This window comes from Charadrius vociferus, unplaced genomic scaffold (assembly GCF_000708025.1).
Source record: "Charadrius vociferus isolate BGI_N301 unplaced genomic scaffold, ASM70802v2 scaffold115, whole genome shotgun sequence".
Taxonomy (NCBI): Eukaryota; Metazoa; Chordata; class Aves; order Charadriiformes; family Charadriidae; genus Charadrius; species Charadrius vociferus.
The window spans coordinates 253,243-273,935 of NW_009648636.1; the positions used below are offsets into that span (position 1 = coordinate 253,243).

A 20,693-nucleotide genomic window follows, 5' to 3' on the forward strand; every position below is an offset into this window, starting at 1 on the left:
CCCGGGGCCCGGCCACACAGGCTGGCCGGTTGGTGGGGGGGGGTCCCGAGGGCCGGGCGGTGCCTGCGGGCGCAGGCCCGCTCCTCCTCCTCCCCCCCCCCGCCTTTGGGGCGTTCTCGGCCTTCCCCTGGGGGTGGGGCGCCCGCTTGTTTTCTGTAGGTGTTTTCCTTTATCTCGGTGGCGAACTTGAGTTACACGTTAACCGCTCTCTGTCCGTTGCCCTTGGCGGACTCGTTATCAGCTCAGCTCAGCAGCTTCCAAGCGGCTCTGCCCTTGGGGCTGGGCTGGATAGCAGGAGTTGACTAACGAAGCAATTGGCACCTCTCCCACAGGCGTTCTTGTCTCTGAGGCAAGGTTTTTCGTTCGTGGTTTTTGAAGCGAATTCGGTAGGAATCCGTGGTTTCCTTGGCGCTGTGCTTACATGTCTGACTTGGCACGAGACTCCCATTTTAGCCATAGCTCAGATGAGTAACTTTGGTCCAAACAGCAGCTCTGACCTCTGTGCAGCAATCTTGGTGCTGTAGATGTTGCAAGTAACTTGAGCCTTTCTAGTGACACTGTAGTGTGTTGTGGCATTTAGGTGTAGAACTTCACATCTTGCTTCTGTGTTGCTATCTGTGATGGTCTGAACCTCAGCTACGAGTTTAATGTGATTATGTTGGTGGATGATAGTGGTACCAAAGCACCAGTGTCTTGCCTTGAACCTCCAAGCTGCCGGTTTAAGAGCAGAGAATTCAGTAGCTGTTTGTCTGGTAAATAACTGGCAGTTGATACAAAGCTTTCCATTGAGTCCTGCCTAATGGCTTTGACCAAAGAACAAACAAGCTGTGTGATGGCTTCTAACTGCTGTTGCAGTTTCTTTGGGGCTTTCAAAAAGGATGACCTTGTATTTGCTGATGAATATGTATTTTAGTTCAGTTTACCTTTTGTCTTTTAAACGTGATACTATTTTTTTTCCAAAAGTCGAAAGTGTGCTGCTTAGTCTAATCCCAGTCCCTGATAAGCCTAAGGAAGTATGGGAGCTTTATTACAGAAGTACTTTAAGTTTTTGGCCACCCTGAAAGTCAGAACTTTGACTTGTGAACTTTGTAAACAAACTCGGGCAAAAAAAAGGGAGCAGGGGAAGATTTCTCCTTTTTGAAGAAGGCTTTTCAGATCTGCTGTGTTTAAGGCATTTGAACGGTGCTCAGAAGAACAGGTATCCATCTGTCTGTGGGGTCTGGAGTTTTTTGTATCTTCAGAACTGAACCACAAATACCATTTGTTTGTGGGGATGGTAGGGATACAGGTTAAAATTTAGTCCTAGTCAAGAAAATCTAACTTGTTACTAAGGGAAGAGTTTTGCCACACTGCCTTGCTGTCGTCAGTGCTACTGCTAGCCTTAGTTTGGACTCCAGCCATCTTGAAGTAGGGCTGATAGGAGACGTATCTGAAGTCACAGTACAGACTTGGCTTTGTATGACTGCTGGAGTGAGGCTTGGGGTTTTGAGCATATGAATTCTTATTTTTCAGTCTTACTATTTTGATCGGGATGATGTGGCTCTGAAAAACTTTGCCAAGTACTTCCTGCATCAGTCCCACGAGGAGCGTGAGCATGCTGAGAAACTGATGAAGCTACAGAATCAGAGGGGCGGACGCATCTTCTTGCAGGACATCAAGGTGAGGAGTGGAATTATGGGTTGTCCTATCTAATGCAGAACTGGACTTGTGGTCTGTCTCCAGGCTGGAAGGGGATGAATTTCCCTGTAGGTTGTCTCTCAGAAGGAGCAGCAAGCTCACAGTAGATAAGCATGCCGCATTGCTGCGATCTGTGCGTGGCACTCAGCCCACAATCTAGAGATGCTTAGTAATTCAATGATTTGTGCTAATCGACTAATAAAAAGTACTTCCTGTGTAAGAAGAGGATCTGCAGCCCTAGGTGGGGTGAGGGTAACTAGAACACAGCTGGTTCGTCTACCTTAAATTTAGTGGTAGGAGCCTTCTCTGTTTTCTGCACTGTTTTGTAGAGAACTCTTGACTTGCTTGCAGTGGGAATATGAAATCCCAAGTTTCCGCTTGCTTGTTATGGCTCACTACAAGACTTCACAGCAGTGTTTTCTTGAAGTCACTTTAATTAGTTTATTCATAACTGCAGAAAGTAAGCAATATTGTAGGGACAGTTTAAGGCAAGACAACTCTTCATGGGGAAAATGGCAAAAAAAGTAAGTGATGGGCACTTCAGAAGAATTCCCTTGCTTACTGGTAAGTGTGAGTACTTGTAAACACCAGACTTTATACTATGCAGTTCTGAGCTGAAGACTAGATTTGCCTGTACTGGTGTCTTAACTGGTTCATTTCTGAGATGGTCCCCATTGCCTACTTAGGCAGATGTTTTAAGCCATTAGGTTATAACAGGAGGGGCAAGAAATTAGCTCTAGTAGCTGTCTTGCCTACAAGACTTCAGAGAACATAACATGAGGGGAACCTAGGGAGTAGGGACAGGTCTGGGACTTGGAGCATGCATTCAGTTCTGTTCCGAGTGCTCTGTGTGTCCCCCAGGATTTTAGAAATACCTAAATGACTGAACTGAGACTGATCTGAAAAACTTGCTCCCTGATGGTCTGTGGGTGCTTAAAGAAAATATGGTTGTGTGCTTTCCCGTTCTAGAAGCCAGATCGTGATGACTGGGAGAATGGACTGACTGCAATGGAGTGTGCCCTGCACCTGGAGAAGAATGTGAACCAGTCACTGTTAGAACTGCACAAATTGGCAACTGAAAAGAATGACCCACATGTAAGTAGATGCTGAAGCTGAGGATATGGCTATGCAATGATGGGGCTTGTATGTGTTTAATTGTGTGGGTTTAGGGGTGAGTTGTGTCCCTGATGTTCCTAAAAGTGAAAAAAAGGGTGTGAAGTAGTGGTGTAGCCTTTCCAAAGGGAAGGGGCCAGATGTCTGCCTGTACCTTAGCCATTTGGTGGGATTATTGCCATCTTTTTCCAGGAGGACCAGTTGCAGTGTGTTAGGGTGGCTGAGGCCTACCTTAACAGAGCAGCGGGCGCATTGCTTTGTTCACACCCTTCTGTCGCTCTTGGGAACAGAGGGCACTCGTGTGGAGAGCATTCTGAAGAGAAGAAATGTATCAAGCGCTATAGAGAAGGCTTGTTTCTGTGAGAGATGAGTTCTTTAAACCAATGGATGCCTGTAACGCTCTCCTAAAATTTAGGAGAAGTTCTGAATGTTAAAAGCCCTGACACTTCAGAACACAGGTTTCTTCGCAGATGGAAGTTACTGGCAAAGTTGGATTGAGGCTTCTTAGTATCAGAAAAAGATTAGCAGGTGTCTGACTCAAAGTAGTCATAGCATAAGTTAGAAGGACTTTTAAAAGAAGCAACATAGCTGGGCTGTTCTACAGGTGTAAATCCTCATGGTCATGAATTAAAGTGCTGTGCAGTCAGGGCTCTTAATCTGCTCAGAAACTTTCCTACTGCTTCCTGAGCTGACCTTGTGCTGCAGGGTTCTGGAGCAAGTGTGTCGAGATAAGCCTGCCTCACTTTGGTCTTGTTCTGGCACTGCTGAGGCAAAACTAAAAGCTTCTCCCTCTTGGGTATCTTCTGCGTTTTCAAAATTGTTATTCTGTGCCTTACCCTTTCTCTAGAGAGGTTTGGGAGGATTTCAGATGCTGTTTCAGCGGGATAAATTTAAACTTAATTTAAACTTAATTTATGTCCAGGCATAAATTTAAACTTTTTTTTTTCCTCCCTCCCCCTGCCTTTCAGTTGTGTGACTTCATTGAGACTCATTACCTGGATGAACAGGTGAAATCCATCAAAGAGCTGGGTGACCATGTGACCAACCTGCGGAAGATGGGGGCACCAAAATATGGCATGGCAGAGTACCTCTTTGACAAGCACACCCTTGGGGACAGTGACAATGAGAGCTGAAGTCTTGCCAGGAGCCACCTTGTGGGTTTCAGTGGGACTCCTACTTTACTGTCCAGCCATGCATGCATCTTCAGCTATCTAGATAAACAGTTCTCATACTCTGTACCAAATATCACCCCTCTTTTCTCTTGTGTTTTGTGTATTGCCCTCCATCCAATAAAGTGACTTGGTTCAAGTTGGCTTTTTCTGTTTCTCTCGGGAGCGAGAAGCCTGAACTTGCAGGATTGTGCTCCATAGTATCTGTTAGGCATGGATGAAGGAGTATATTAGAGGGATTGTTTTACTTTCCTAGCGTTTTTATAAAAATTACAGTTTTTTTCTAATCCAGTGGGATCTACTACAGGAATTGCGCAGTGACTGAAGTTGCATTTGAAATGCCTTTGCCACCGAAGCTGTTGCTATAATGTACATGCGAGGAAAGAAAGGCTTGAGTATCTCAGCTGCCTGAACTGGTCCCTGTGAATTTAGGTGAGGCTACTGAAGGGAGGGTTAGTGCCTCGCTAGGCATCGTGCCTGCCTAACAAATGGCGCTGCAGTTATGTATGGAGAAAATGTGCTGAGAATCAAGAATTCGGAGCTTTGTAGTGCCATGAGGCTGGACTGAAACAGCAGTGCTGCAGGAACTGCCTCAAGGACACTGTATGAGGAGTTGGAGTGGGCGGTGGTGGCATCTGCCTGGGTATAGCAGCTGTACCTGAAAGGCAGAGAGGGTAGGCAGCTGTTGTGGAGGCATTGGAAGGGATGTGGGAGGTAAATCCGTCATGTGCCTTCTGTGATATGGGAAATTTGCAGCTGTTTCTGAAGACAGAGGAAGTAGGAAAACTGTGGTTTCTCTAAATTCCTGTTGTTGCATGGGAACTAAAATGAGGAAACAAAACAGGTGGTCCCAGACTTGAGCCTTGCTTTTATTTTCTTAGGGAAGACGGTAAAAACTCATAGCTGTATGGTGTCTGCTACTGTCCAGATGACTTCTCTGAGCACCGTCAAATCAGTGGCAAGTGTGATCTGGAACTTCAAAAGGAAGCAATGTGGTGGGCAAATACCATTGACTGCAGACACTTGTTCTTGGTTCTAGTAGATGCTTCCCCTGCCTTATCCCATTACTTTTTCCAGTACTGGAAAACACCAGCTAGCTGTGACTTCAAGAAGCGCTATGGGTCTGTGTCACAAATGATGTGACTTGCTTCTGTCCCTTACTTTTCCTGGAGTACCTTGGCAGTAGTGCGAGTCCCGCCTAAGACTTGTAATGGATCTTATGACAAACGTTAATATAAAGCTCAAGTTCCAATTCTTGCTGTGATGGGGGCCGGGGGGGGGGGGAAGGTGTCCTTATTAACTATATTCCTCTTCTATTTTGTGCTACACCTGCACTCTGGGTTCTTCAGGCTGGTACCTGCTGAGATACTGCTCTGCTGTGAGGTACCTGCAATACCAAACACGCAAAGTCTTGTTTGTTCTTTTGCTACAAATGTAGAGGGGGTTTTGTTTGTTTTGTTGTTGTAACACTGAAGTTGTGCCTGCTACTGTACCTGAGGCCAGTAGCAGTGTGTCACTAATGCTGGCTTTAGCCTAGGCTGGGCTCCAGCCGTGTGGTCCAGCAGCAGGAGGTTTGGCTGCACTGTCCTTCTGGTTGGGTGAGCGCCAGTGTGGCCAGGTGGACAGATGCTGCGGTATCACTAATGTGGCAGGTATCTCAACGGAACTGTGCGTGCCTCTTGGTCTCCTCTAGCTGTACTGATCTATCTGTTCTTCACAGGGGCTTTCGCTGGTCTCCATGATCACCTCCATCAGCCCCACGTAGTCACCTTCGGCTAGAGAGATGCCAGAGTCGTTGGGGGATAGACTCTCTGCTCGTCTTGGCTCTTTTGTAGGAGGAGTGTTTGTGCCTCCGTTTCCAGGATCTCTCATGGTCCTGGAAACCTCTGCTGGATGCTGGTCTGGAGCGCTGGCTGCATCTTCTAAACTTAGGCTGCGAGCGTCTGGGCCCATGTTCCCCATGTGGGATCTCTCCAGCACTGGAGATGTTACAGGAGTGAATGAGAAGCAGAGGGAGGCGCTGCCTATGGGAGTTTTGTTGCTGGGGGTGTGAAAGGCACTTGAATGCTCAGAATTGGGGGTGGCTGATGCTGTGTTCTCCAGGGTTAGCCAGGGTGGGTGGGAAGCTTTCAAGCTCTTCAGACTCTTGAAGCTACCCTGCTTCTCGTGGTCTGGGGATTCTGCCAGGAAGGGGAATTTAGGGCTGTCTGATGCTGTGGACTGAGCTCCTGGACTCCCTGTGGTGGCAGCTTCTCTGCTTTTACTGTTCGAGTTGTTTTTCTCTTCTTCCACTGTTAAAACCAGTGAGTCAGGACCTTTGCTCCGATCTGTTGGCCAAATAAATGTTTCTTTTGCACCTGAGCCAAGGGAGCTCTGGCTTTTATACATATCGCTGACTCTGGAAGGAGAGGAGTTGACAATGACATCCCTAAGAGAAGTCGAGCATGCAGCGATGCTGGAGAGTGCAGGAGGTTTCTTGCGACCTTGGCGTCTAGAAGGGAAGATCATGGGGATAGAGCTGATCGGTGTCTGTGGAGCGCTGTAGAAACCAGGTCTCTCATAAAATGGGGTTGACATGAAGGCATCGAACTCCCTTAGTTTTCTGTCTTCACTGTCCCACTGCTCCTGTGAGCTGGAGTCTCCCCTTGGCTGATTGATGCTGCAAGGGCTTCCAGACTTGCCCATGTCTTGGTATGTATAATGAGAGAAGGGGGATGTGGGGTCTCCCCGTCTGCGCAGCAGGTTCATCCGGGAAGAGGACCTGGAGAAGCTCGGTGACTGGACGCCGAGGAGGCGGCCCAGGTGTCCCAGTAACGGTGTGGAGTGATTTGCCTCCTCATTCTCTTTAATTTGCTCCAGGGGCTGGAACTCCATCTCTTCCTTCTGCATGCTGGGGAAAGGCAAAACAGGCTATTATGCAGTCGCGAGTGAAGGTGGTTTCTGGTGGAGCAGCACGGGGAACGCTGCTGCCAGAGGCAAGCTTCTCGCTTCCCATGTAGCTGTTAGATACGTGTTAGGCCCTATTCAGAATAGGGATGCTCATGGCAGAGGGGAGGCGGGGGGGCAAGATGTCAGAGGTACCCTTTTCTGTGGAGGGTATTGGCTATCGTCTTTGGACGAGGCTAAAAGTATCTTGGAGCAAGACTTCACAAACTACAGAGAAAGATATTACTGCTCGCTCTTACCTCTTCAAGTAAGACCTGATCCAAGGTGTAAAGGTGGACTGTTCTGACACCCTGTTGCTGCACCCACCTGATATCAAAAGTTGAGCCAAGGAACGATGGGCGCTTGTACTCAGCGGTGGCTGCGGTGTACGGTGGCTGGGGGTCGGGCTCGTTCCAGTACGGATCCTTCTCCAGGATGGGTAAATCCTGATGCATCTCATCCACTGCCATAAGGGAGACCTGCAGGGGACAGCAGCAACGTCATACGGGGCGAGCAGCGTTACGTGTGCCCGGTATCGGCGGGCAGAGGAACGCAGGGCAGGAGGAAGCGATGTAGCACGGGCAAGCCGCTGGGTTTGCTGTGTGGTTTCCTGGCACTCGGGTCGTTTTTCCACACGGAGAGATTGGATTAATTGGAAGGAAAGTGATGCCGAAGGAGACAGGAAAGCAGTACTCTCGCTAGGACTGAAGGGCTCGGTGTTAGGGAGGGCTGAAGGTGGAGAGTTATCGCACAGAAGAAAGCAGAGGAAGCAGTTTTAGACACACAGTGTGGAAGAAGCTCAGGCCAGGCAGGAATGATGTGTCACTGAAAGGCAGGGAGGGCGTGAAACAAACTCTGGATCCAACACGTGTGCCAGAGTACTGACTAAAGCTGCAATTGGTCTCTGTGTACAGGAGAACACCAAAAGCCCTGTCTGCCCTGGTGTGAGGGGGGTCTTCCTGGCACGGGCCTTGCCCCACATTCTTCCTGGAGCTTGGGATGTCTCCTTGGCTGCTGGGGGAGAACGCTGAGCTGGCCACCTTCACCCTTGTATTTGTTGGGAAGCCTCATGCTCTCCTCCTGCTCTCCAGGCCCTCTGGAGATCCCAGGCTCCTTCTAAACACAGCCACCCACACCTCAGGAAAGCGCAAGGGCAATGGGGACTGCTTCTCCGCCCCACTGCAGGCGGGGGAGGTGGGTGGTGGAGGTCTTGCAGGAGAACTTCGTGACTGCACCGATGGGGCTTGCTAAACCATCAGGCGCAGTCCTGCCTCGGTGATCCTCTGCAGGTCAGGCTCATCTGGAGGATCCTCCCTTCACATTACCTGCAGGTTCCTGTCGATGAGCCAGTTGGTTTCAAAGTCGTCATCGTCCTCCCCAAAAGGGTTGATGAGTTGCTCGGCCACCTGCATGTGGAGAGCAACACAGCAAGGGTCATCGTAGCCATACCTGCCCCTTTCCCTGCAGGGAGAAGGCCTGTGGGGCAGAGTCAAGCGTGATGTCCCTTGAATTCAGAGCAATGCTGTTCCTTCCAAAAAGGGGTGGGTTAAAAATGGAGGCTTGCCAGCAGCTTGGAGATGTTGGTACCCACAGGGAACTGCCCCTCGCTCACATAACCCTCCTGCAACTGCAGACCACCACTGCAGGTAAAGTGTAGCTCACTGCCTCTCTTTTTTTTTTTTTTTTTTTTTCCCCAAATTAGTCAGGACCAAAGCTTAGGAAAAGTGGAGTTGGTGTCCAAGGCAAGAAACTTGGAAACTGAGAAGGTCTTGCAAATACCCTCAGCCCCCGTTGGCTCCCCTTCTGTCTGCCACCACCTGGCACGTTGCCCTCAGACCAAAGGACACAGCTGGGTTCCTCGTGAGCGCACGCTGGGGAAAAACCCTTGGCTGGGTCAGCTTCCAGCTCCAGACATGGTTTTTTGGACTTACCTTTAACCAGCCAGCGTAGAAGAAGAACTGCAGAAACGTAAAGACGGGCACGAAGAGATCTAGTTCATGGCCAGGATATGCTTTTTCTGGATCCAGGAACTGCCGCCCGATCAGACAGGCCAGGAAGAAGCTGTAAACAGCCACGGTCACCACCTGGGAAAGATGCCAGGGGACACACCAGAGGAGCTTGAGTTCCCTGCTCGCTTTCCCAGCATCTCTCTTCAGTTCCACCCCACGCACGTCCCACCAGCGGTGAGCTGCTGCCTCTGTAGCCTTTTGAAAGCTCTGGATTCGCGTATGGCACGCTTCGCCTCTGCTTTCTGCAGGAAGATGCATTTCCACTGCAGAAAGCTTTAAATACACCCTTTGCCCTTTAGCTGTTACGTGCACCGCATTTCGTTCCACGCCGCCCCTGGAATGACATCTCTGTAGGTGTCACAGAAAGACAGCGGCAGAAGAAAGCACGTGACATCCTGGATTGAAAAGCTTAAAACGACTGATGTGCAGCTGCGTGCTTGTTCTGCCGCTGAGCTAAGGGGTGCTGTGAGTTCTTTTCATTCTTGCCCTCGCCTCTCCTGAGAGCTGTCTCCGTCCCCTCGTGGCTCACTCCGTGCTGGCAGGCCACTTCCGAGGCAGCGAGAGGAACCCTCCTTGCCCGGATTTCAGGCTACGGCGAGCTTTGTGCTTTTCCCTGTAATCATGGGACTGGAAACTTCCCCTTTTCACATCAAAAGCAGCTGAGGCTCCTGCGTGATCTCTTGACGCAACAAGCGAGGGGGTTCAAAACAAACACCCGGCGTCACGAGACTCTCGAGCTAGCCCTGCAGTTCCTCGCAGTGAACGGTTTCGTGATGGGCAGGACAGAGAGTGACTGCAATGACAGACTTTGCATTGGAAAGTCTGTCCATATGGATTTTTTTTCCCCCACGTATGGGGAGAAAAAAAAAAAAAAAAAGGGTCGCGTAGTGCAGAAGGGGCAAAGACATGCTGTGATTTTGCTTCTGGTCTGTGCGGGAATATCGTTTCCCAAGGTGTTCCCCATTAACCTTCAGCGCTGCGTGAAGGGAAGCGGGTCCCATTTCATGGTTGGTGTTATCCGAGCAGTTGGATTGTACGAGACAGAGGAGCAAGTTGGTGCCGCAGCGTCTGGGTTTGCGTCGAAAGAGCTATTAAGCAGCTGAGTGCAGTCACACAGCGCTCTCGCACGCGTGGCACAACTCCACCAGCGCTGCCGGAGCAGCTTTGCCGGCAGACAGATCTGCTGAGTAGGAAGAAAGTGCTTTAGGGATGTTCTCCCTGCAGGGGGGTGCGGGGAGTGGGTGTGCGTGTGTCTGTGTTTTCCGTGTACCTGTGTGATGCGCATCGTGGTGAGTTATCCCTGGGCAGCGTGTGTTTCCATAGTGGTGCCTGTGTCTCAGCTATGGAAATAAGGCTGGGCTGGGTGCGAGCTGCTGAGATACATATGTGAGAGAGCCGATGTGCGTAGGTGGGGATGAGGTGTCCAAGGGCACCTCACATCAGCGTGGTCCATGTGCGGGATGAGGTGCCCAAGGGCACCTCGCGTCAGCGTGGTCCACGTGTGGGTCATGCCTGGGTGTAAACAGGGGTACTCCTGGCAGCACGGGGCAGTGTGTGCAGGCAGACAGCTGAGCAGTAGGTGTTGGGGACCTCCCCCTCACCTGAGTGTAGACCAGAGGGATGCTGATCCAGTCATAGCCGTAGAGTCGCCCGCACTGGCTGCGCAAGGTGTTGAGCTCCTGCAGTGGGGGAAAAGGAATGGTCCCATCAGCCATTCATGTCATGTCCTTCATTCCCTCCCGCTCGCACCTTCTCTGGGAGCAGGGGCTCAGCCAGGACTCCTGCTCCCTTGGTGCCCAGCCTCACCCCAGCAGGCCACCAACAGGGTCTCACGCTTGCCCTGGAGGAACTCCTTGCTGCCTGGATGCCTCCATCTGAGCCCAAGATCCCTTCCTAGCTCACTTCATAGCAGTGTGTTTCTCCTCACAAAATGAGCAGCCAAAAGGTTAGGCAAAGAACATCTCGGGAGCATCCATTTCTCTCTCCTGACTATATAGTGAGTCTAGATAAATAGCCCAGAGGGAGATGTCTCTCTCTCCAGGCAACAGAAACAATGTGACTTTCTCTGCACATGAATACCAGGAAGGATGAGCTGCTCTGGACCTTTTTTCTCCGCAGCTGGGCAGGGATTGTTGCCAGGTCTTCCCTGTGGAGCATGGCCTGCTTCCCAGGACTATCTGAGAGTTTTCAATAGGGAAGTTTTCTACAGGGATCTTGGTTGTTAGGGATGCTTTTGACCTCTCCTCATCTCTTCCAGATACAAGCTTCCTTGCAGCTTTCCATCTGTGTCCTAGAGACCTCCACTGGCCACTGTTGTTAGCTGCTCTGGCGTACGTGAAGGCTGGAGGAAGGCTGATCAAGGACCTGCTACATGTGTATCTCCAATTACTACACCTAGATATGAGTCCCATGGTTCCTCCCAGTTCCTCGTTAGAGAAAGATGTCACATTCCCCTCACCTATAATATACCTGACATTGCTACCATGTCAGTAGGTCACGAAAAGCTCTGTTCCGTCACGAGCTGCAGAGTGGCAGTGGGGGTATTTCCCATCAAAGTTAATGTAATATCCCCAGCAACAGGTTTGGTGCACCATCCTACCTCACCGTTTCTGACCTGACCTCAGGAAATCCCTGTAGTTCCACCCAGAGGACTGGACGAGGATCTCAAACAGTCGCCTACTACCTCAGTCACTCACATTCAGGATGCCTTGGAGTAACACGCTGTCCCGGATCCTCCCCTCGTTCCTTGCCTTCACAGCCAGGTTGGAGAACCACACACACGGGATCCAAAACTTGTTGTGGGGGGAATTCAAGCTCTCAAACTTCTTGTGCTCTTCTGGTGTCATGAGGCCTGGGTGGAAAAGAGTAGATGGGAGAGGGATGGCCGTAGAGGGCAGAAAGGAACTGATCTGGTCTGTAACTAAAACATCTAAATCTCAGGTGGTCACTTTAGCTCTCCTTAAAAATCATAGGAAAGACTCAGGCACTCGGCCTTTGGGAGATACTTAGGAGGACAAGTCTTCTTGTTGAAACATTGAGTTATAGATGTGTGAGAGGCAAGCTTTATATCATTTTGCTTTGGATATCTGCGGCATATCTGACCAGCTCACAGTCAGCAGGGAGATAAAGTACTGCTGAGGGCGCAGTTGCCTGGTATCAGTAGACATTTATTGAGAATGGGCTAACTTGTGTCCTAGAAGTGCCCGTTGCTCTCTCTGGATTGCCAAGGGAACCCAGTTGACTAGGGCAGGCGCAGACAGCTCTGTTTGGGCAGAATGGGAAATGTTGTACCTCGAGGAGCATCTCCAGAGAGGATTCAGGGAGCCCAGCAGTTAAGGTCGGAGGTCTGAGGCTCCAATTCCCACCTGCCCGGTGGAAAACTGTTGCCCTGAGGGAGGACAAACATACCACTCGGCAGGGGTCTGCTCGTGCTCCGCTGTAGGTCTGTGCGTGGGGTCATTTATGACAGAGAGCTCTTTTCTTCCCAGGCATGCTTTGGATGCAGGGGGAGCAGCTCCCGGTGAAGTCACTGCTCCACAGTTACCCTAATCCGATCAGCCAGGGCTGCCCTGCGACCTGCAGCATATCTGCGTTCATGAACCGGATCTCGACGCTCTCCTTACGTAAAAAAAATTCGGGCGGAGACCCTTCATCTTTCAAACAGGCCTTCCAGCCACAAGTAGGAGCTGGAATAAGTGCAATAAGTAAATACAGACAGTTGATTATTTCAGAAGAGCAGAGTCAGGGCACGAGCAGATGCTTAGCACCCGCTGCAGACATCCGCAGAGCACGTTGCCCATCTCCAGTCTGGAGATGTGCTCCAGATGAGCACTATCCCATTTCCAGCCCAGAGGTCGTGTGGCCCTTTCCAAAGCTCTTTGCCCCCAAACCAGCAGCAAAATGCTGCTGTCTGCTTAACGCCAGAGCTGTGCAGAAGGCAGTACTGGTGCTGACCTGCCCTCACGACGTGCTCCATGCTGGGGAAGCGTTTGTAGACAGCCGTGCTGACGGAGCGCAAGATGAGCACGCTGCACAGGTTGCTGTAGCGCATGAGGGTACGTCGCAGGAGCCGCCCGTACTCGTCCTCCCCATCCACGTTGCAGGAGACCAAGTTCATGATGCGGTCTGGCCACGGGATGCTCTCGTACTGAGCCCACCAGCGGGACACCACCAGAGCCACGTAGAAACCTAGAGGTGAGCTGAGCAAATTAGCCGTCCTAAAGGAGCGGGAGATGTAAATGCTTGTGTGTAGGAAGTCTGGCACTGCTCATACAGGGATGGGTGCAGGCATGCCTGGAGGGAAATTCGCATCTCCACGCTGAAATTAGAGTGTGGCTTTCGCAGTTTATTTGGTGCTACTCTGTGCCTGCCCTCCTGGCAGAACCCGGAATGTGCTACTACATCTGGCCAGTGCGAGCTGTGCGCTGGGGGCATACCTCACAGCTGCAAGGTGGAACGATGTCTTTGGAGTTTTACAAAGACAGAGGGAGGGATCTGCTCAGCGAATGTCGCCTGCAGAGCTATATCAAACCAGGGAGAAGAAATGCTGCCCCTTTCCCCTCCCTGTGTGCTCCCAGACAGAGGTCCTTACCCAGCACGAAGGACACGGGGATTAGCTCAGCATAGCTGTTGCAGTAGAGCGCCAGCTTCTCAAACATCAGCCTTTGGCTCTCACTCAGGATCAGCCTAAAAGGGAGAAACAGAAGCATCAGCCTCAAAGAAGCGTCTGTGCCTCGCTGGGCCTGCTGGGGTTGGAGCCTGGCGAGGGAAACCAAAGATGGGGAGTCATGACGCTGCCACGCTGTGAGTCTGGGGATGATGTGAGTGAACTGACCTCGCGAGCCTGGGGGACATCAGCCCACCTCCCCAAAATACCCTGCGGAGCAGTCCAAAGGAGCCAGAAGTGCGCGGTAAGTGATGAAGTCTGATGTCAGGGACCACCCCTCTTTTTCTCACTCAGGACAGCGCTGTGTGATAATCACGGTACTGACACAGAGCTTGGATGTGCACCACAGTCCACTTAACACCCTGCAAAGTGTCAGTCCAAGCTCTGCTCTTACGTGAGTTCCCACCTCTTGCTTAGAGCAGCTTCCCTGCATCTGCGATGGAACCAGCTAGGGGAGCGCCCTGTCCTTCCGCACCAAAACCAGCCGCGGAGTACAGCCGCCTTGTTACAGATCTGTGGTCCCAGAGCTGATGTTTGCTCTCAAAAATACACCCAAGGTATTGCCTGTTGTGTAACAAGGGAAACTCTCTCCTAAAGATCCCCACTGTGGGACATCTCCAATACTGGTTCATTCTCGACCTCCACTGATCTACACATTATTATTCTGTAGGTAATCATCAAATCATCCCAGGGAAGAGAAACTGTGTTACTTCCCAGGACAGAAAAAGGAGATGTATCAGCTGCTAAGCCATACTGGAGCAGTGGGGAAGGACCTTTCCTCCTGCAAACAGAGAGTGGCTGGCCAGTTCCTCTTCATCAGGATCACTGTCCCACGTTGCTCAGTTGTCCTGTGCCAGAAGAGGCTGGGAGTGAGGGACTGTGTTAGTGTCGGGGTGTGAGGATGCTTACCTGTAGACAAGACTGATGGTGAAGTAGAGAGAGATGAAAATAAGGAACTCGGAGTAGAGAAGTTTGTAGATACTTCCTTTCCATTGGAGCAGGAGCTGTGAGAAGGTGCCTAGGCGGGCGTCAGCCACACGGTTGGTGTATGTCACTGTCATTACAGATCCTAGTGGAGACACGAAACGAGCAGATGTTGAAGCTCCCAGCAAGCTTGCACAGAGGGAGGAGACAGGGACACCTCAAGTGTCCCAGCAAGCAAGCAGGATGGAAGGAAGGAAGAGAGAAAAAGAGAAAGAAACAATGAGTTGAGATCAAAAGACAGGTAAGATGGAGTCAGTGACATAGAGAACCAGGAGGAAGTTTATGGTAGACAATTAATTTGGTGGCCTTGCCATCTTTTTCCTGTCTTTGAGCTGTACATGAGCTGGTTACAATGATAGAGAATATACTTTCTGGCGGAGCCCGTGGTTTCTAGTGTTTGATTATCAGCATTCAAGTGGGGCTGGTTGGTCCGAGTGGACAGAGCCCACATACCACTCCCTTCCACAAAACAGTTGTTTAAGATTAATTCTCAGGGTCACAAACTCCAAAGTTGCATAGTGTAATTTTTTTTTTTTCTTGTAGTATTTGCTTCAAATACGTTGTTTCTGTAAATCTACTTGTCGGGAGGGGTCTTCCTGGAATACTGCTAGCAAAAAAAAAAACAACCCACAAACAACCAAAGGAAAGCAAAAAACCCAGAAAGGAGAAAATTCTTGGTCCTGATCCAGATGAAGGTACGCCTGGAGTTCTGACAGTTTTTGTAGCACTTGCCCAACAAGTATAGCTGTCTTTAAATTTGGGCTGAGGGCCATATCTGGGACTATGCTGGTCGTAGTCCCGCAGGCAGAACAGCCCTCCCTGTTAGAGAGCAGAGGGACGGAGTTTGGCCAGGCTCACACAGCACAAATTCCAGCAACTCCGCCTCCCCTCTCCTTCAACCATACGTTGCACAATAAATCACTCTGGATGAAAAAAGGCATTCAGGCTCATGAAATGCTTCCCAATCATGCAGCATCCCCACTGCACTTCTTCTTAGTCTCAGCCTGGATAAATAATTCTTTATCATCAATTAATAATCACTCACATTCATATAAACCTAAATTTGTTGAAAAAAAAAAAATCCAAACCGGTGTAATCCATGCCAAGCAGATAGGTCGATGATCCCTTGGTTCATAAATAATTATCCAATGGGAAAACTATTGGTATTTCTAAATCAAAACAGGTTACCCGGATGTTACGCAGACGTTGCTGTCTAACTGAGGCAATAATGTTAATAGTTGTGGGGCCTTGGGCTCTTCCTTGAATGATGGAGACAGAAAAGCACTTCAAGGGACCATTCAGACCCTACTGCTCTGTAGCAGCAGCTGAAGGTGGGATAGTTTGTGTCTGTGCTCCTCACTTAAGCATCTCAGTGAAAGATCTACAGTTTGGTGGGGACAACCCCGTCTCAGTGAGCTGGTGCTGTGAAGAAAACCAGCAAACTCTGTTTTGTTGGCTACTTCAACCCAATAGCTTCTTTGTCCTGGCTTTGGCTTTTCGGTGCTGCTCCTCCTTTGGGTTTCCCTGTCGTAGATCTCCCGGAATCCCCTCTCACGGGTCGTATCGGAGGAGCAGAGCTGCCACCTGCCCTGCCAAGGGCTCCCCGGCTGCACAAATGCATTTTTCACTACAGCCTCCTGTACATTCATGCAGTTTCCTTTCATATTTCTGTCTCCAAAGAGGTATTTAACTGCCCCGAGGACTGCACACCCATGGGCTACACAGATGAGAAACATATGCAAACACCCATAAATTTCTTGGGGGCCACGCGCGGAACGCTGGCTGTTTTCTCTACGCTTTGGGTCTTGAAAGCGCTCAGGGAGACTCTTCGTTGCGTAATTCATATACAGATTCACTTTTTACCAAACATGGAAAACTTCAGCTCTTGTCCATGTAAATAATGGCTGTCACCCACCTCTATGCAGTTCTGCTTGGGCGCGGGATATGGGGCTTTTCCCAATGCTTTTTCCTGCGGCCCCGAATGGTTCGGGCGCTCCCCTGCCCGCCTGTGCGGGATTGCCCCGGGATGTCACGACAGTGCCATGCAGCTGGCACGCTCAAAGTACCATTTGGGGTTGAGGTAGGTGGTGGGAGGTGACTCACGGCGGCACCGGCACACCACCGGAGTCGGTATGGGGAAGAAGAGCCATCCCCTGTGTGGGACTGCCCCGGGATGTCACTCAGCAGCTGGCACGCGTGAAGTACCATTTGGGGTTGAGGTAGGTGGTGGGAGGTGACTCACGGCGGCACCAGCACACCACCGGAGTTGGTGTAGGGAGGAAGAGCCATCCCCTGTGCCCCAGGGAGCCGCTGCCTGCCTCATCCGTCCGGACTAACCATTGCACCCGGAGGTGGAGTGACACTAATCGGACCGTGGGAGTCCACAGCGACCAAGATCCCGCAACAGCGAGCCTATGTCAGGTGTGTTACCCACCACGTGAGACGGCAAACAGACCCAAGCAGCTATTGCAGAGAGGGAGAGCACGCAAGAGCGGACAGACGGAGTGAGAGGAGGTCACGGATAGGCGGGAAGATAGATCTTTGGAGGAAACTACCTGCTCTTGGGAGGAGGAGATACTCACAGTCATGGGCTCCTGAGCTGCGCTGGAGGCTGCGGAGGTTTGGTCCCGCACGTTGTCCTCGCTGGGTCCTTTGTGGCCCGCGCCACGGCCCGCCTCCTCGTGCCCCCTTGGCTCATGGGGGGATTGAACCTGACAGACGCCCCGCGCTAAGGAGCCTGAAACCCACTTGGGAGCTGCAGCCGGTCACTTGATGCCGTAATCCTTCCTCGTTACAAAAGAGACTCTGTTGTCTTTTGCCCCGTTCCCTTCTAATCTTCTGAGTAAGCCCTGCGTGTTTATAGAGGCGGCCGGAGGAGGGGGAGGCAGGGCTGGCCGCTCCGCAGCCGCTGCTGCGAACTCCTGGCACAGCCATGGTGGCTGCCAGAAGAGAGGCATTTTTCCTCTTAATTCTTTCCTGTTTGGTTCCTTTCTCTGTGTCACAATCTTGCAGGAGCCCCAGGAGATTAAGGAAGGCTGGAATTTTCCACAAAGGCTATAAAATGTGTGGCCCTCGGGGGCTGCGCAGCCCTCTCTTCCCCTGGGGAAGCTCTCAGCTCCTGAGGTTGGTGACACACCTGGTCCATGCTCTGCCCGGCTCTCAGAAGATGTTTCTCTCTAACTCGTCTCTGGCTCTGCTGTCCCTGGATGAGTTTGCCATCTCTTCCAACTCCGGTTTGGATGCTGGGGACTTCCACCCTGCCACTGGCTTCTCCAAGACTCTTTCCGTGTGTTTGGTCTGGAGAAAAGAAGACCGAGGGGGGATCCTATCAGTACTTAAAGGGAGGGTGCCAGGAGGATGGGACCAGTCTTCTTTCAGTGGTGCCCAGTGACAGGACAAGAGGTAATGGGCACAAAGTTGAGCATAGCAAGTTCCATCTAAACGTGAGGAGGAACTTCTTGACTTTGAGGGTGGCAGAGCAGTGGCACAGGCTGCCCAGAGAGGTGGGGGAGTCTCCCACTCTGGAGATACTCAAAACCCACCTGGACACCGTCCTGTGCAACTGCTGGAGGTGCTCCTGCTCTGGCAGGGGGTGGCACTGGGGGAGCTCCAGACATCCCTTCCAACCCTGACCATTCTGGGATGGCAAGTCTTTAAGACATTCTCCTTCCGTAAGCCTCTGAGTCAAGATCCTTCCTTACCAAATTAGTCTTGCTGTGACACGCAGCCTTCGCTGTCAGAAGGCTCCCGGGCACCAACCGTGTGCCCACAGGCACCAGACTTTGCATAGCCTGCAGCTCTTCAGGAGAACCTCCATATCTTTCCATCTCCTTTCTGCTCACTCCTTTGGGGAGTTGTCTGTGTTGTCCAAGGTAATAGCATCTGCCCCCTATCACCAACTTTTCCTCCAGACAGCTCTTGCTGAGCTACTACAACATTCTGTGTCTTGGAGACAAGGAGCTGCTCTGAGCCTTAATTTAAGCCAGTGCCCTGTCTCGCCACCTGCGCCCAACTTCATAAGCGTGCTCTGACCCTCCTGACCTCCATCATTTAGCCAGCTGTGGGCCACTGTGGAGGGGGACCATAGGTCTGGTCCCTGCAGGTAAGAGCAGCTGGAGAGCCAGGCTCCTCGGTCAGGCTCTGTGGGGTTGCCATGGGTTTTTTTCACGGCTCTTTCCAGCAAGCAGGCAGCAAAGTCTCCACTGAAGTTAAATGAAGAGGTAGTTCTTGCAATAACCTACTTTCTCTTGCGCTGCTCTATGTGCCTGTGTCTTTGACACTTGTTTAGCATCAGCAGCGGGGATCAATTTGTCCAGACTGTAGGTTTCTCCTCCGCCCAGACAAGGGGAGGGTGTTGTTTCACTGCTTCTCGCAAGCAGCTGCTGCCTGACATCCATTTAGCGCGGGGTTTCTGGTGCAGTCCTGGGAATTGCTGTCAATGGTGGGGAGATCATGGTTTAAAATGTGGGACTGAGTGCCAGCACCTGAGGTTTTAATCCTGGTGTAGGTTGTGGTGGGTTGGATTACCTCTAGTCCTGACTCCTTTTTGACAAAAATGGAGGGGACAATCCTTGCTGCTTCTACCCGCCACCAGAACCACAGAGATCTGACTTCTGCTAGTCTCTGGGTGGAAGCTGCTCTGTAGTGGATCGCATGATGTGCAGAAGGACACGGGCACACATCTGGTGGGAGTAAGTTACCACATCTGGCCATGCGATCGGGAGGCTGCCACGCTATGTGTTAGGAGAACGGGTTGGAGGGGGAAGGGATGGACCTGGACCACTTGGCGTTACCAGAGTCCTTCCTGCATGAACATTCTGCATCCCTGGGTGTGCTGTAGCTCCCCAGCCCTGGAGTCCCCTGCCAGGGATGACTTGCTCTGGGTTGGTGGGAGGACAATGCAGAAGAGAAAAGGCAGCATGATGCTCCTGCTGTGTGAGATACAGACCGGCCAAGAGAAGCAGAGGCACATGGAGGGCCACTAGGAGAGCCTCACATTTAAGGTGTGGAACTAGATAAGGGTTCTTATCGGTGGCCAGAAGCTGGTGAGTACAGGGGTTGCCTCAGTGGCCCAACCACAGCAAACTCATCATCCTGACTGAAGGAGCACGTAGCTTTGCGCCTACTGTCATGAGCAGCACCTGCCAGCTCAGGGGGAAAGAGAGTCCCTCTGAAGGCAAGGTGGTCCACACAAGGACCCTGCTCCATGGTTTGGTCCTCCCCTTTAAGGAGGTATCCAGAGAGAAGAAATCAGTGGACAGGCAGGCTGAGACAGTTCTTGAGGGTCTCGGTGCCTGAGCCCTCATTCCCATAGGTGGCAGGAGGCCAAAAATGGTTCGGGCGAGACATTTGCTGGAGCTGTTCAGGTGCCCCTGGGGACTAACCAAACAGCAAAACCTCGAGTGTCCTGCTGTTTGTGGAGGGATGTGCTGGCATCTGGGGGACTCTGCTGCCCTCCTCTGAGAGCAGCTCAGCTGGCAGCTCGCACAGCTCAGAGCTGCTGGTAGGACAGCACGAAATATTTGTGGAAGTTGATATGAAAGTAAATAACGTGGGCAGCGCTGCTTGGATCTCTTGTCATGTCCCCGTGCGGTCTCAGTCCTCGCGGGTCTTGAGGAAAACGCCAGTTTGACAGCCTGCCTTGCACACGAGCAGAGGAGGACGTGGGGAGGTGCTGCCATCCATCCTCAGCCTCGCAACCCTGGAATCACCCTCATTTTCTCTGTTTTACAGATATGGAGATTGAGTTACGGTGTTGGGACGTGAATCCCCGCTTTGGGAAGCCCAAAGGACCACTCTCTGTGCTGAGTTAGCAGCAGCTGTCTGGGAAAGGCACAGTGCCCTCTTTGCTGTCTCCCAGAGAATCACAAGTGCTTTTCTCAGAAGGATGCTGTGGGTCCCAAAGCTTGGTGAAGTCCCTTTCCCTTCTCCAGTTTCAGTGCTGAGATAGACACAGAGGCAGCTGGCATCAGGGGTGTCTCTCAAACTGATGTTCTTCCCCGGGATCTGATGTAATAATTAAAGAAAATATTTATATTTAAAAAAGTGGAAAGTGCCTGAGGGGGTGCTGTTTTCCACAGACAGGATTTACTCTGAGGTTTGATCTGGCCAGGAATCATGGAATTATGGAATCATAGAATAGTTTAGGTC

General features: G+C 51.2%; 2 protein-coding genes across 2 annotated transcripts in view; one reads left to right on the top strand and one right to left on the bottom strand.

Annotated features, from left to right (window-relative positions):
* Positions 1–4,103, top strand: part of FTH1 (ferritin, heavy polypeptide 1) — a 9,996-nt gene extending 5,893 nt beyond the window's left edge. Inside the window, exons 2-4 of the mRNA XM_009886286.1 lie at positions 1,513–1,659; positions 2,647–2,772; positions 3,759–4,103. Of these exons, the coding sequence (XP_009884588.1) occupies positions 1,513–1,659; positions 2,647–2,772; positions 3,759–3,923 (438 nt within the window). The 3' untranslated portion in view covers positions 3,924–4,103. The remainder of the gene's footprint in view (positions 1–1,512; positions 1,660–2,646; positions 2,773–3,758) is intronic.
* Positions 4,104–5,648: 1,545 nt separating this feature from the next.
* LOC104287565 (bestrophin-1-like) lies at positions 5,649–14,620 on the bottom strand. The gene is made up of 9 exons (XM_009886287.1): positions 14,469–14,620; positions 13,485–13,579; positions 12,848–13,081; positions 11,590–11,744; positions 10,495–10,572; positions 8,816–8,968; positions 8,210–8,290; positions 7,212–7,363; positions 5,649–6,849 (listed from the first exon to the last, which is right to left on the bottom strand). The coding sequence occupies exons 1-9, from the start codon at positions 14,618–14,620 to the stop codon at positions 5,649–5,651; spliced, it is 2,301 nt and encodes a 766-aa protein (XP_009884589.1).
* Between the last annotated feature and the right edge of the window lie 6,073 nt (positions 14,621–20,693).